The 15,981-nt window shown below is 35.6% G+C and overlaps 2 protein-coding genes across 5 annotated transcripts; one reads left to right on the forward strand and one right to left on the reverse strand.

The window, feature by feature from the left end:
• The first annotated feature begins 3,471 nt into the window (after positions 1-3,471).
• LOC132605609 (U1 small nuclear ribonucleoprotein C-like) lies at positions 3,472-8,447 on the forward strand. The gene is made up of 5 exons (XM_060318756.1): positions 3,472-3,600; positions 3,696-3,738; positions 6,388-6,429; positions 6,506-6,755; positions 7,842-8,447. The coding sequence occupies exons 1-5, from the start codon at positions 3,593-3,595 to the stop codon at positions 8,093-8,095; spliced, it is 597 nt and encodes a 198-aa protein (XP_060174739.1). The 5' UTR covers positions 3,472-3,592; the 3' UTR covers positions 8,096-8,447.
• Positions 8,448-9,673: 1,226 nt separating this feature from the next.
• Positions 9,674-15,219, reverse strand: LOC132605611 (uncharacterized). 4 transcript variants are annotated; one of them, XM_060318761.1, is made up of 4 exons: positions 15,125-15,219; positions 11,750-12,375; positions 11,542-11,661; positions 9,674-11,167 (listed from the first exon to the last, which is right to left on the reverse strand). In XM_060318761.1, exons 2-4 carry the CDS (start codon positions 12,272-12,274, stop codon positions 10,364-10,366), a joined length of 1,449 nt encoding a protein of 482 aa, XP_060174744.1. In that variant the 5' UTR covers positions 12,275-12,375; positions 15,125-15,219; the 3' UTR covers positions 9,674-10,363. The 4 variants fall into 4 exon arrangements, with proteins under 4 accessions (XP_060174744.1, XP_060174745.1, XP_060174742.1 ...); XM_060318762.1 differs by lacking the exon at positions 15,125-15,219 and adding an exon at positions 14,140-15,113; XM_060318759.1 differs by lacking the exon at positions 15,125-15,219 and adding an exon at positions 12,504-15,113.
• Positions 15,220-15,981: the final 762 nt, after the last annotated feature.

Here is a 15,981-nt window from a genome sequence, read left to right on the forward strand (position 1 = left end):
GAATAGGTTCAAGTGACTTTCAAATGTTTCACCGACATTTACAATTTTTTAATTTGTTATGTTTGAAATTTGTCTTGCAGTAAGAAACAAAACCCTCTAAAGTCATCACCATAATAATATTATAAACGTTGTTAGTATTTTAAAAATATTTACTCACTCTCGTTCATGCACTGAATCGAGCCAGACAATTATTTGTAGGTACTTTGTACTGATAAATACCGCTCCTTCCATACCCTAACAAGAATCGTGACCTCAAAGTACAATTGTTGTAGTATATATTTGTCATTGGTAGCCAAACATAAATATAATTTATGTGTTTAAAAACTTTACCAAAAATACTATAAAATACATTTTTATAGTTAGAGATATAAACAGATGCTAGTGAAAAGGTATTGTTTGGTTAATTACCAGAAGAAAAAAAAAGGAATTGTTTGACTCACTAAATATGATAAAGTTATTGTTCAAAGGAGAGAGAAAAGTACTCAACTAATTGATTTGGCCTTTTGGTTGAGTGTATCTAACCTCCCAAATGAAAAAGTTAAAAAAGTTGCATGTTCTTGTGGACAAAGCTATATACAACGAATATGAACAACAAGAATCCATGTATATCTCACATACCCCCCTCTCTTTATAGTCTTGTCTCTTGACCTTTTTGGTGTTCCATTCGATTTTTGATTTTCTGATTAAATTTGAGCTCACGTCGAGAAGTTTTATATCGGGGAAGTAAAGTGCTCCGTATAAAGATGATTTTATATCTAAGACTCGAATTTGAAATTTTAGATTAAAAATGACGGAGTACTTACGACTGCATCACGCCCCTTGTTGATCTTGTTTGTTATCCCCATATATATATATATATATATATATATATATATATATATAAAACTACCATTTCTACTAGCACTATCTAATTATGAGATTATTAAATATTAATGTTGTTAATTAAGTGTTACTACTTTATGTTGATATTTTCCGTCTTTCGGCACTGCCGACCATTAGCACACTATAGTCACGGGTTAATCCTTTCTTATTTCGTTTTAGTTTTAAGTTAATATACCGCGACAAACACTAAGAAAGGGGATGAGAGAACACAGACTTTTCTCAACAATGTTTGTATAATTAAATTGTTCCCACAAGACAGTATTTATCACCCCGGATCCCGAACGTAGTCACTTAATATGGTGTTGGGCTGCTTCTACCTGAAGCACCTATGCAACTTTTCCTCTGGCCCAATTGTTAATATGGTTTGGGCCCAGTCATAACATATCGTGCAACTTATTTATTCTTTTGCTAAATCATCAAATTATGTTTAAAATAAATATTTATCAGTTACTATAAGTAATTAACCTGATGACGTAAAAATATTACTTCACTACTTATATATTATTAGTGTACAAGATTTAAACTCTTTCATTTATATGTTGTGTGCTTTATACATATACTCAGGGGCGGATTTAGAGCATGTCGAGGGTGTTCGCTTGGCAAAAAATTACAGAGTATATATAGGGTAGATTTTCTGTGTTTATGTACATATATTAACTTTTGAACGCCCTAAATAAATGTAAAAGTTAACTCAAGGAGTCTAGAGTGTTCAAAATTGTCATTACATCCTAGGTTTGATTCCCATTGACAACATTATTTTTTATATTTAGCTTTTGTTATTTTTTTGAACCCCGTGAATGAAAATCCTTGATTCGCCACTGCATATACTTAAACAGAAATAAGAAGATCTAAGGGCGATATTTCTCATTTGTAGCATCGTATATTTTGTTTGCATTACTAAGAGGTGTTAATGATTTTTTGAGAACCGATCGAACCGGTTGTTAGGTTATTAACTAGAACTAAACGAATCTAAAATAACCATTCTAACCAAGTGCAAGTTCTATAAGCTACATGTTGTATAAATGTCTTTTACATAATCGAATGAGAATTCATACGGTAATTTTATGGTGTCTTCATTTTCCTATCTTCATGTGTTAAACTACAATAAATATACACAAATAGCCAAGAGACAGACTACAAGGAAGAGTGGTATGAACAAGGCCCAACATAAGAAATCTGGTGAAGTTGGAATAATTGGAAAGGGTTGTAGGCCCAAACATTCAAAGAAGCTGTCAAATTACATTTGAGATCCTCGTTAAAGAGAAATATGCGCACTATGTGAAGTCTCATGAGTGAAGATACTTATAAATGAAGAGGAAATATTTTATTTGAATTATGGTATGAACTTGTCTTATTTTCCTTTTTTTCCCCGGTTTTATAGAGCTTCATTCGAAACCCCTTTCTTCTTCCATTTTTTGTTTTATTTCATTTTGGAAGGTTTGATAATTAGTTTGGAGTATATGTAATATTTTGGAGATGAACTCTTATATTTGTACTGTAATTTCAATTATCCATTTCAATAAAATATGGGTTCACAACAAAGAGTTTAAAAGAAGGATTACAAATAACGGTAGAAGCTACATATCAAGTTGTTTATGTGGCATACTCTTGACTTATAAAAGGATCATCCTTAAGTTTTAGCCGACATAGTGTACTATCAATATCTATATCAGCAGAAGATAGAAGATAGTAGATATCTAGTAGAATAATCGAAATCAAGAACGGAGTTAGCTTATTAAAATGATGTTCAATTGAATCTCGTTCACTGAAAAATTACATTATGCAAATAGGATAAATTTTTTATTTTTATTATATATATATATACAACACCTGTTGAATTGAATCACCTTGACGTAAGCAAAATTTCTAGTCAAATGGTTGAATCCTCTTGACGTTAGCAAAATTTCTAGTCCGTTGGCAAAGGGTATCCAAAAATTACTTTACATGACAAGACATATATTTTTATAGTTTTGTTAAATCTAATAATCGGAATTTGTTAAATATTTAACAAGAACTAAACTTTGTACGTTTTGACAAGCTTAAAGCATTAAAACTAATAAGGAATATATTTCAGAGACTATTTTAAACTTACTCCCAAATATAAGGGGACTATTTTGTAATTTTATCAACAAACTTGAGTAACCCGAACTTGAAATTTCCACAAAACATCCTTCCTGTAAATCAAACTTTAGCTATTTTAGGGTTCAGTTTATAAACAACAAAGTAGTTTCTCATCTTAGTTTTCAATAACAACTTCAATTTTTCTTGCACTCTTTTGTGTATATAGAAATGTCTCAGTTTGTTTAATTCAATTAATTTGATAACAGATGCATTTTTTTTTTAAATTTGAACAGAAAACGTCTAATAAGAACAGTTTATCATGTGTTCAGGTGATCAATTGGGTCAAACTGTAGTTTGTTTGTCTAAATAAAATTTGCTGGCAAGTCTGATGGGTTGTCGTTGTATCAAACCTAAGTACGTATTTTTGACAAACTTAAAGGACTATATTCAATCACAATATATTTAAGAGACTATTTTAAACTTAGCCACAAACATAAGTGGCCATTTTTGTAATTTCATCGACAAACTATAGAATAACCCGAACCCGATATTTCCACAACATCCCATAAACCAAATTTATAGCTGTGTTACTTAGGGCTCAATTTATAAACTCTTCTTCATTTGGGTTTTCATACAGTGCGTTTTGAGAATGCCTAGGTATGTTTAATTAAATTAATTTTATTATTTTTAGTTGTAAAATTTATTCAATTTTTCCCTATTTTTATGACCCTCGTTTTTACTTTTTTCTTCAGGTATTACTGTGATTACTGTGATACTTACTTGACCCATGATTCTGTAAGTTATACTCAACAATATCTGTTTTTAACCTAGGAATTTTGTTAATACTTTGTTGGGCACGTGGGAATCCGCAGCCGCTACCCTTCAGGGTGGTGCACGCAGGGTAAACCCAGCTCCTGTGTAATTAGGTAGCAAACCACACAGGAGGGCTCGACCCAGAAGGCAAATCCCCTGTTGTTGTAGGCAGTGAAAGCGTCATGCTCAACAAACTGAGCCACCCTTGTGGGTGCTCAAAAAATGTATTTGTGTGCAGGAATTCATTAAATATGTACAAATTTTAGATGATGGTTAATAAATAACCTGAACTATCACTTTTTTTCGTGAGTTTCACACCCCAAGTATCAGTTGTTCCCTTTTTACCCACCTGAACTATTACCATTTATTTGTGTATTAAAAAAACACACCTTGGTGGTAGGTTCAGACTGGAAAAGGGAACAATTGATAGTTGGCCTAATTAGTTTCGAGGTGTGTTTTAATACATATATGGTAATAGTTCAGGTAGGAAAAGGGAAAAAATGATAATTGAGGTATGAAACTCATGAAAAAGTGATAGTTCAGGTGTGTTTTTCTACCATTAACTCAACTTAGAACCTAATAATTAGCACTTGAAATCGTCGTTCTAAAATTCAAAACCCATAAAGTTGAAATCCAGGCTCTGCCTCTGCCTCTGCCTCTGCCTCTGGTTAATTGGGTTTGTTTCTTTCGTGTGCTCTTGATTTGCTGATTGCCTGTTTTTATTAAGCTTGATTAGGTCTCACATAACATCAGCTTGACTAATCTTTATGATTCCTTCTACGTGAAACTTTATTCATGTGAATTTTTTTCTAGGAAAAGGTTTGAACTTGGAATCGTTTGTAGGTTGTTTGGTGTTTGGATGAGTATTAACGTACATAAGTTTTACACATAGTATTATGTATGGGGATGGGGTCCTGTTTTGGTAATACAACAACATACCCAGTGTAATCCCACAAGTGGGGTCTGGGAAGGGTGATGTGTACGCAGCCTTATCCCTATCTTGGTAATAACTTTCAATATTAAGGGGAAGAAATAGCAGCCAAGGATGTGGCCTAGTGGTCAATGAAGTGAATTGAGAACCATGGGATGTCTTATTCAAATTTCAGTAGGGCAAAAACACTAGGTGATTTCTTCCCATCTGTCTAGGCCTTAGTGGACAAAGTTACTCGATACCTGTGCCGGTAGGAGGAAGTAGGTATCCCTAGAATTAGTCGATGTGCGCGTAAGCTCGCCTGGACATCATGGTACAAAAACATTGTAAGTTTGACCATAGATAATAGTGTTTCGAAAGACCTACAATCTCTTTCCATATAGGCTTAGTGAAAACCTACAATCTCTTTCCATATAAGCTCGCCTGGACATCATGGTACAAAAACATTGTAAGTTTGACCATAGATAATAGTGTTTCGAAAGACCTACAATCTCTTTCCATATAGGCTTAGTGAAAATAGGGCATAATGGAAGAAAATATCTTATAAGGCGATATCAATTAATTGGGAATATGTTTTAGTCATGCAAGTACAATTACTTTAAGTCCTAGACTTTTGAGTCTTTTGCTCATGATAGAGATTTAGTAGGCTTTTGGCCGTGGAAACCAATTTTTTTTGGAATTTTGACGTTGGAGTTGTGTTTTGGTTATAGTTTTTGCAAAAAATATCTGGTTGTTTGAATGTATTGAAAGTGAAAATCAGATTTTGGTGTTCTCCAAATTCCAAATACAACTTCAAATTTTCATGGCCAAACGAGATTTTCAAATAAAGTGGAAAGAATTTCCGGGAAAAAGTGAAAAATTCTCATGGCCAAACCGGTCCTTATATTCTAGTAGAAACTATTGAAAATTTCTAATACTTTATGTTTCTACCTTTTTTTTTTTTTAAATAAAATTGGCTTGAGATGAGCTTAAATAGAGCAACATGGTCAATGGGGGATGATGACCAAAGTTATCAATTAAAAAAAAAAAAAGATAAATAATTAGAGCAACATGGTCAATGATGGTTCATATAACCAACGCGAGCTTAAAGTGTACTAATAGTTGTTTTTCTTTTAAATTCTGACAATAGTGTTTACATATTACTTGAAACAAGTGAATTGTACACATAGTTGTCTGTTTGGTGATGGGGTAAGGGGGTTATGTTAGTACAATTACTTTAATTCCTATGCTATCTATGAGTCATTTAGTCAGGACAAATTTATATTCCAGTCGAAAATATAAGGAAGTTATAGTACTTTCTGATTCTATCCTTTTTGTATAATATTGGCTTGAGATGAGCTTAAATGGAGTGACATGGTCAGTGATGGTTCATGTAACCAACACCAGCTTAAGCCTTAAAGTATAATACCCATAGTTTTTTTTGGTTGAAATGTTGAATATAGTGTTTACATATTGGTTGAAACAAACGAATTGAGGTAAGAAGAGTTAAAATGAATTGAGGTAAGAAGAGTTAAGATTTTCTTCTTTGGTCAGAAATATAAACATTCTGAAGCAGCTAAAACTATGGAGTAAAAGCATTTTGTGCAAAAAGGTTTACACAACACACAAACTTATCCTAAATATAATATTTTTATAGGAGTACATTTGATCTGCTGGCAACTTTCTTGTGCTCTCACTAACATTTGTCTTTTTATTTTCAGCCTTCTGTTAGAAAGCAGCATAATGCAGGCTACAAACACAAGGTATTATTTCTATTTCCTCTGGGATTAGATAAATTATCACTTTTTAACAAGTCAAGTCACAAAATTATACTTTCAGGGAAATGTTCGAACTTATTATCAACAATTTGAGGCACAACTGAATCAAAGTCTAATTGACCAAAAAGTCAAGGAACATCTAGGAGCCTTTAGACCAGTTGGCCTTCCTTTTCCCCAGCTAAGGCCTGGTCTTCCTGGTCTTCCACCTCCTCAGATGCAGATGCCGGGCAACCCTCAAATGCCACCCGGTTCGCAGTGGGTCCCTGGTATGCGGCCTCCGATGCTACCAAGGCCCATGCCTGGTGCTCCAGGTATCGGCAGCATTGGAAGCTGTTATTAGTACCTTGTTATTTTGTATACCTCTTGAAGATATTTGTTTTATATTAGGCCCTCGAGAAAATGACAAAACAGTCCCTTATGTTTGAGAGTAGGTTCAATATAGTCCCTTAAGTATGCATTTAACCGTTTTAGTTCTTCAAGTTTACTAAAAGTTAACACTTTTAGTCTCCGTAAAATATTTACCGAACTGGTGCATGCTCCGTCCGTACCAATTTACGGGAAGGTGTTTGACTGGGCACGGAGTGTAAGAAAGAAAGACCTACTTTGTAACCATGTGGTCTAAAACAAGCCATAGAGAAATGTGTAGCTATAACTTATTTCAATAAGGGTAAAATGGGGAGTTCAAAGTTAAATTGTTACTAAATATAGAAAAGTGTCTTTTTTTTGGACCGACTAAAAAGGAAAGAGCGTCACATAAATTGGGATAGAGGGAGTATTATTTTGGTAGGATGTAGCAAGCTAGACTTTTTTGACATTTTCCTTTAAAGCATAAAATTCACTAATGCAGTTAGTTGAAGCTCATAATTGTTTATAGTTGTTTCGGGAGAATGTATATGATATCTTCTACATATTTGTTTTTCAGGCCATTTTGTATTCTGCTTGTTTGATTAACAGCATATGTGTGTGTGTGTGAACATACATATATTTTATACTCACACGAGTGTATCATGCTGTAGTTTTTGAAAGTTTGCATGTCGGTGTTGCCTTAAGAAGTTTTCCTTAATTATTGTTATTTGTGCCGCTTTCGTGATTTGCATTTCCATATCGCTTTGAATTCCTTGATTATCCTGTTTTACTGTGTCGCTTGCATTATTTCATTGCAATATCGTTTTAAATCTTTTAACCTTATCTGACCCCCTTTTTATGCTTCTATTGAGCCGAGGGTCTCTCGGAAACAGCCAATCCTACCTTGGTAGGAGTAAGGTCTGCGTACATTATACCTTCCCCAGACCCCAAGATGTGGGATGTCACTGGGCTGTTGTTGTTGTTGTTGTTGTTGTATTGTTATTTGATTATAGACCTTTAAAAACTAGACAATCTTCTTTTGATGGTTCCAGGTTATGCACCTCAACAGATGCCTCAGATGTTGGCACCTCCCGGTGCTCCTATGCCTGGTCAAGTCAATAATATGCAAAGGCCTGTTGGTGGACCGCCAAGTGGAATTCCAGGAAGTATGGGAATGCCTGCTTCTACCGGTGGCCCTCCAATGTTTGCACCACCTCCCATGTATCAAGGAAATACCACCGTGCCAACGAGCGGAGGAGGTGATAGTTCTAGTATCAATGCCCAACCTGCAGACTCTGATCAATAGGCTGGTCTATCGTACATAAAAATCCAGATGCTACTCTCCTGAAGCTATTCTTAGCCCGGTTTCATCATGTTTCATTATCTATTTTGTGATGTTAAATGCTCAATGATATGGTTAGATGTAAGTTTTTTGGAAGAGAGACAATTCATTTACTCAGGGAAGGTTTTGGCTAGCAAGATTGATTGTAACTTTAAAATGCCTACATGGTTTTTGTTAGTTCAGTGAAACTAATTTTAAATGTCTTGAACTTGACGATGTTTCTGTTTTCTTTACAAGGAACAAGGATTGAAGGTATTTTATTGGACGAGCTAGATATAAGCACAAGTACTTTTTGAATGAGGATTGGATTTTTTTTTATCGTAGTTCTCTTTTCTTTTTGTGATAATGATAGTTCATGGTCATAGTTTAGGTTGCAGAAAACAATTTGTACGACTGTCCACAGTAGCCTTTTCTTGCACAGTCCGCGAAAAGTTTTACTCTTCAAATTAAATTCGGTCTACAACTCTGAGTGAATAGTGATGAGTTAATCATAATTCATAATCCATATTCCGTTATTGAATAGGTATGATCAATCCATTATAACTGAAAAATTTACAGCAAAGTCTAAGCAAATTAAATATGTGTAGACGCTGAAATTTAGTCGAACTTAAATCCACAAATTAATTTGAATCATATTCTAAATTCTAAATGTATTGGTCCAAACAAATATTATGGGCTAACATAAATGGATTTATTGCTTAAATCCAACATGTATGGATTTAATTGAAACACCAATTAAATTGGGCTAGTCTATCTTGTTGGACTTCACATCATGAGTCCACTCTATATTAGCCCAAGGTCCATGCCACGTATCAAATGACGTGGCGCGTCAAGTCAAATCAAGGACCAATAAAATCATGCCACGTGCATAAGTGACGCAGCATGGCAAGTCAATAGAAGAACCAATCAAATGTTGCCAAGTGTTCAAATGACATGGTTCAACCAATCATATACAAACCCTAGCTCTCCCCTACAACTATAAATAGGGGTCTTCATAAAGCCAAAGGAAGAAATATACATAGAGAAGCTCTCAGCCGCAAGTCTTCCGTATACTAAGAAATCTTCGCTCCAAGTAGTGAGCCGCAAGTTCCCATACCCCTACGTTTGTGATTAAAGCTCGGCTCCGCATTCGTAGTGAAATCTCAACAACAAGTGATTTGTCCATTCAAGAACAAGCAAAAGCCCTTGATTGACGGTCGTATCGTGAGAAGAAGAATAAAAGGATTACATCTTTTTATTTAATATTTCATAAAGATTGTAACCCCGCGCAAAATTCTTAAAATCAAATATTACTCTTTGTCGCTACTTTTTTTGTCTTGATAATTATTTTCAGGAACGAAAGATTAGTCGTTACAGTATGATTTTTCCTTTCCTTCAAGGCTTTGAGATAAAGATACAGTTTGGCTTTAAGGATGTTCCATGATTAAACCGAGTAGGGGCACTTTTGAGATCCACCTTGATATATAAAGAGACTTGAACAAAAGACCCCTCCAAAGGAATTGCACAAACTTTGAGAAATTTTCAAAGACTAGTCCTTTGAGCTGTTCAAAAACTGTTTTACTTTTTTCATATAGAAGTGACACCATCACAGGTCTGTGTATAGGCAAAACCTTAGATAATCCACTAGAAACAGAAAGTATTGTACATAGTATACCAAAAAATCATCTTCAATTTGATGGAGATGCATCTCTTCCACATTGGAGGCGCCTTGAAACCGAAGAGAGAGTACTGGAGTTGAGCAGAGACCCATCTTGCAAATGGGATTTATAGCTGTGACAAACTTCCCTAGGTAAATCTTGCACAAACTGAGCAGCTGCTGCACCGGCATACGCCACTATCCATTATATTTGCAGAGTTCATATAGGTTAAAGAACCTAGTGCCTCATGACCTGTTCCTGTGATATAACCTTACAGTTAAATGTGACTCCCATCAGAATCCTGAAGTTCTAGTTCAAGCATTCATCATCAGGACCCTACTAAAGATACGAACAAACATCAAGTTGTCTGAAGAAGTGAAGCAAAGTATCCGGCCTTTCTTCCTTTTTTTTTTCTCGTTAACCCAATACAAGGACCCCCCACACCTCCACCTGGATATTCGGAGGCCATCAGGATTATTTCCCAGCTTGTACAGCAAGGATATGTGAAATACAATAAAACAATTTTTTGGATTCTGGAGTCCGTTGGAGCCACCATAGGCATCATTAAGGGATGGATGCACTTTGCAGCATAGTTTCAGCGGCGTGATGCAGGTGGGCCAGCAAAAGGATACTGAGGTAAGACTGACGATGATTTTCCAGGCTCATCTCTAGGATGCTGATATATGAGGCTGTGACCTGATAGCGCATGAGGAACATTTGGTGGATAAAATCTCACGTTTTCAGCAGGCAATCTTCCTGGATAGCCTCTGATGTCACTCACATAGTTGGAAGCACTAGCAAATGACTCTCTGCCCGTCGAAGGCAACTCTCCAGGTCTTATCGTTGTCCTTGGCAGAGAAAGATACCGGTTCACAAGCGAGGTGGTACTCTCATCGTAAGGATTTACATTAGCTGCAGCCACTGTATTACTACTTTCTACACGAGGAGCAACAGTAACAGGTTGCCCATGGTAACTATTAAGACCGTAACTACGGTATTCCCTTTCACTTGGAAAGTGAGCATCGGGGTAAACATGTTCATTCTGTGACGGGGCTCTCAGGAGCTGTTGTGTTGTTCCTTGTACAGATCCATAATGATCTAATTTGTGGTTAACATGTACTGCAGAAGTAGAGGGCTGCATATGGTTTGCCTGTTGAAGACCATAGCTTCTGTATTCTTTCTCAGTAAGAAAATGTGGATTATGGGAAACCTCTCTAGGCATGACATAGCGATCTGCAAACTGCTGCCTTCCATGATCACGTGGTGAGAAATTCCGAGCAGGTAAAGGTGGGGCCGCAGAGCGCTGAGTAGCTGGCCGAGCCACAGGATCCTGTAGTACTGGTTTGAGAGTTGGATCAAACCATGGTGCAGGTCTAAACAGCTCTGTTAACTTCTCCACCTGCTCAGTCAGACCAAAAATATTGAATTCAGATCTTGGGAGAATAGTGAATACCTTAGGAGCCGTTTGTCCATGAGAATTATTGACTTTTTACGGAATAATTTCTCACTTCATTTTAAAATCAGTGTTTGGTTATAAAATTTCCAAATTCAACTTGGAGTTGGATTCCAAATTTGGAAAAGTGCTTCAGATCAAATTTTCAACTCCATCTTCATAAATTCCAAATAAAGTGTCTCTTCTCTCCTTTGCAGAAAATATATAACCAAATACAACTCCATCTTCAACTCTTAACTTTATAAATTCCAAATAAAGTGAAAAATATTTGGAATCTATGGCCAAACGCCTACTTACTAATTAGGGAGGTTATTTGTTACCTGCATAACTGTCAGCTCGGTCTTAAACTTGCGGGACTTTTCATCATAATTGTCTTTGATTGCTTTCTTGAACACATTCTCCGGTAGTGGAATGCAATCCTTGTGAATCCTAAAAGGAACCTGTTGGTTGACCTACCATCAATATAAACAACACCTAGCAGACGGGAAGAAGATGAAATTATAAGATAAGAACAGCATAATAATTGACCTGAGCAGGGAAGGCCCCACCGAATGCCGCTGGTTGAAGTCTCATTCCACCAGCAGAAGATGCCTCATAAATACCATACATGAGCTTAAGATCGAAATCAAAGAGAAAAAGCTTAAGACCAGGGTTGACTCCCATCACAAAGTCTTGCTTGCTTGCAGAAACACCCATCACGCGATATCTGTAACAATCTTCTTTTGTTCTTGCATTGCACATGAAAATTACTCCACCAAGACTATTTAAAGTTTTTGCATCCCTATTCACCTCTCGCCGTCCTTCATTTAGACCGAGGCTCTTTTCATCCTTTTCATCCTTACTCACCTCTCCGCGTCTTTCACTCGTATCCATTTCTTTGTTCCCTTGATTAATATTTTGAGACTTGTTAGCATCTTCTCCACCAACATCATTTCCTTGGTTGCCATTTTTTGCCTTCTTGTCTTTATTTCTGGCTTGCATTTGTGCAGCTTCTTTGGTTTGTGCAGAGTTTATGTGAGAGAACTTTTTTACAAGTTTGCGTTTACCCTTCATTGCCCGGGGAGCTTTTTTTTCAGCAATAGTACTTCTAGAACTAGATTCAGCAGCTTTATTGCTTTGTTTCCTGTTCTTTTTTGGAGCCACAGAATTTCCTCCTGTCAAAATCGGAAAAACAATCAAATTCTCCCAATCTAGCAGAAACTACGAATAGGAATAGGGAATTGTTTTTACAAGCTGGGTAGTATGTCTGTTTCAGTTATAGAGTTCGTCAGAATTTTCTTACCTTATGCACGAATTACTATAAGTAGCAGAAAGAGAAATCCGCTAACAGGAAATAGCAGTCATGCGCAACCATGTATACTTGCTACTTACAAGATGGCATCAATCAGGATGAACCGTCATATGACGTGGCTATAAAATTCGAAAAGGAAGTCTCTTTAAGATTTTTGTTCAAACAATAAGCTCAGTTAAATCCTAATATCTATAGTGCCAATCCTTGCATAAAACATTTCTAGACCAAATAACCCCTAATTGTGTCTGAATAATCATTTCGCATTATTTAGTCACGTCAACTTATAAATCTTGGCTACTAATACCATACACCCGCAATGCAAAAGGAATCAAAAGAATAAATAGATATTTTGCAGGAATAAATTCCCCCTGACAGAATTTATTCGCCTTGCATTAAAAGAAAAGGGTTTTCCTCCCTGCTACAGAATTGGACATCAACACTGATGCAACAAAAATGATGATTCTCATTTGCAATATTCTATAAGCACTATTAATGAGAGAGGGGTTGTCTAGTGGTAAGGACCCTCCTCCAACCATAAGATTGGGTGAAGTTACCAATGGACAAATGTGAATAAAAAACCGTTGTCCATGATAGAGGATTACGGTATGGGGTTTCCCATTTCCAGAGATCCATAAATAAAAAGGGCAGCCTGGTGCACTAAGCTCTCGTTATGCATGGGGTCCCGGGATTAGTATTATTTTTTCAACATGCATCATGCCATCTTTATATCGAAACAAAAAGTAGTAAGGAAATCCAAGACGGATAAAATTAACATCACCCTGGAACACAAAAATACTAAAAAAAAGGAAATTTGTTAGCTATTGTAGATTAAAAAAAATGTTGTGTTGTATAACAGTGCACTCCCCACTAATTACTACTGCTACTACTTTTTTGGGGTGGGTGCGGGGTTACGTTCTTCCTAGTTACTACTCTAGTAGACAAATTATTAATAGTTACTAAAGATAATAATCATCACGTTCTCTCACATACTATTTACATAAACCAACTGATTACAATTTGAAACAGTTAGAAACTTAAATTCATTCCGATCATCTGAGCATTTTGTTATACGACCCCGTTTGGCCATGAGAATTTTCACTTTTTTTCCGGAAAATTATTTCACTTTATTTGGAAATCAGCGTTTGGCCATGAAAATTCCAAATTTGGAAAACAACTAAAACCGTGTTTTCACTTTTTTCACTTTCAATACATTCAAACAACCAAGAACTCTTTGCAAAAACTATAACCAAACGCAACTCCATCTTCAATTTCAACTCCAAAATTCCAAATACAGTGAAAAAATAGTTGGTTCTCATGGCCAAACGCCTACTAAAATTTGTGACTTGAACCCCAGGAATTAAACACTCAAAGCACAAATGATAAATACCACATTACCAGAAGTTTGGAGTCATCACCACAAGAAAAGCAAATCATCGATTAACTACACTTCAATCCCGAACAAGTTAAAATCTTCTTTATGAATCATCAGTATTCATTCCCTTCAATTCAGGTTCTTTTACTACAAGAAGATTCTTGCGTAAAATCTACAAAAAAAGCTCTAACAAATCGAAAATGATACTTAATTCCCGTTTGGCCGATCCCAAATTGCATGAGCAATAGGTCTTACATATAAAGGGTCCTGTACCCACGACTCAAAATTTCCTTGCCAAGCTACATGAAACAGATTTCCGGAAGTCCACAGAAAAATGATTGCTAATTGACCGAAGTGAGAAGCAAAAATATTCTGATAAAGTGTAATATCATCATGACTCTCGAAGTCATGTGCGGTAGCAATACCAAACCAAATACGACGAGTAGTGGGGTCCTGAGCTAAGCATTGGCTAAACCTTGGAAATCGTAATGCCATAATGCGTTTTCACTTTTTTTCCGGAATATTATTCCGGAAAACTGTTTGGACATAGAATTGTTACAATTTTCCGGAATTCAACTCATCAAAAAACTCCAAATATCTGTTTTCACAATTATCACTCCAAACAACTGACAAAAATCCGAAAAATCAACTCCAATTTCCTAATACCATTCTCAACTTGAAAACAAATACTCCCTGCTTTTCGCTTCCCGAGATTCAAACTGCATAACTTTCACCATATCATTTTAAGATTGTATTATTTCACGAAAAGTTGAAATTTTTAATCTTAAAATATTAAGTTAATGTAATCCAATTTAACTTCAAAGTTTCGTCAAACTATTCTCGAAAAAACGAAAAGTATCACATAAATTGAGACAAAGGGGTACCACATTTTTCCAAATTTCACAATTCTTTATGTCCAAACACCCCCACTTAACTAATAAGTACAACTTGAGAAAATACAACTTGGGCAAACAATCTTTTAAGCTTTTTAAAAAATAATTTATATATTTAAATTACAATAATTAATAATTTCAAATATTTAAAAGACATATATATAAATAAATTGCGGTCAAAAAAATTTCTTGTTTGACTCTCGAAATGTGAACTGTATCACATAAATTGGGACACGGAGAGAGTAGTAGTTTATACTAATAAGAATCCATTGATAAGTGATTTTTTATTTTTTATTTTGTCAAAATTCGAAATTATGTGAGAGAATAATAGTAAGTAAGGAACTTACAAGTTAAAATTTAGAGATCGCCAGAAAAATTGAGATTGAGACGGTTGTTGTTCCAATCGACTTTGAAGGATAAGAGTTGATAAAATGGAGTGGGCCTGGCCCATTATTTATTGGGCTTCTCAATTTATAATCCATTTTGATGGGTTGGGGGTGCCAGGAGGGGGGGGGGGGGGGGGGGAGAATTGCAGGATTTTGATATTTTGCTGTCTTATTTCTCTTGTAATCCTGCATTTGACCGTGTTTTATTAAAGCAGAGTGTCTATTGGAAATAATCTCTTTACCTCATAAAGTAAAAGATAAAGTCTGCGTACATTCTGCTTGTGGTATTACACTGGGTATGCTGTTGTTGGCAATTCGCACGATTATCCTTATCTTGGGGTGGTCTTTAATTTTTGTCCCTGTTGGTCTTCAATTTTTTTTTTCCTTCGGCACTTTAAGTGATTAAAAAATGGTCGAAAATATCACTGATATTCTAGGTTCGAACCCCATTAGAGTAAAAAAAAAAAAATCGCAAGGTAAGGTTTCATAGCAAATTATGTCTATTCGGCAAAGTTACATAAAAGTATATCTTGTCCGACATAGTGCTGTAGAAATTAAGCTATCTTATAAAACTATGTCGTAAGGCATACTTTATCCTGAATAGACATAGTTTCTATGAAAACATTGCCTTGCGATTTTTTTTTTTTTTAAAACTCTGCTGGGGGTCGAACCCAGAATCTCTGATTTCATAGACCGACGAATAAGAGTACTTTGGCCCACAAATTCTGATTAAATCAGAAGTAGGGGCAAAAATTAAAGACCGGTCCATATGAAGGACAATCCGCTCATAAAAAAAAAAAAAAAAAAAAAATTCTTAG

This window comes from Lycium barbarum, chromosome 8 (genome assembly GCF_019175385.1).
Source record: "Lycium barbarum isolate Lr01 chromosome 8, ASM1917538v2, whole genome shotgun sequence".
Classification (NCBI taxonomy): Eukaryota; Viridiplantae; Streptophyta; class Magnoliopsida; order Solanales; family Solanaceae; genus Lycium; species Lycium barbarum.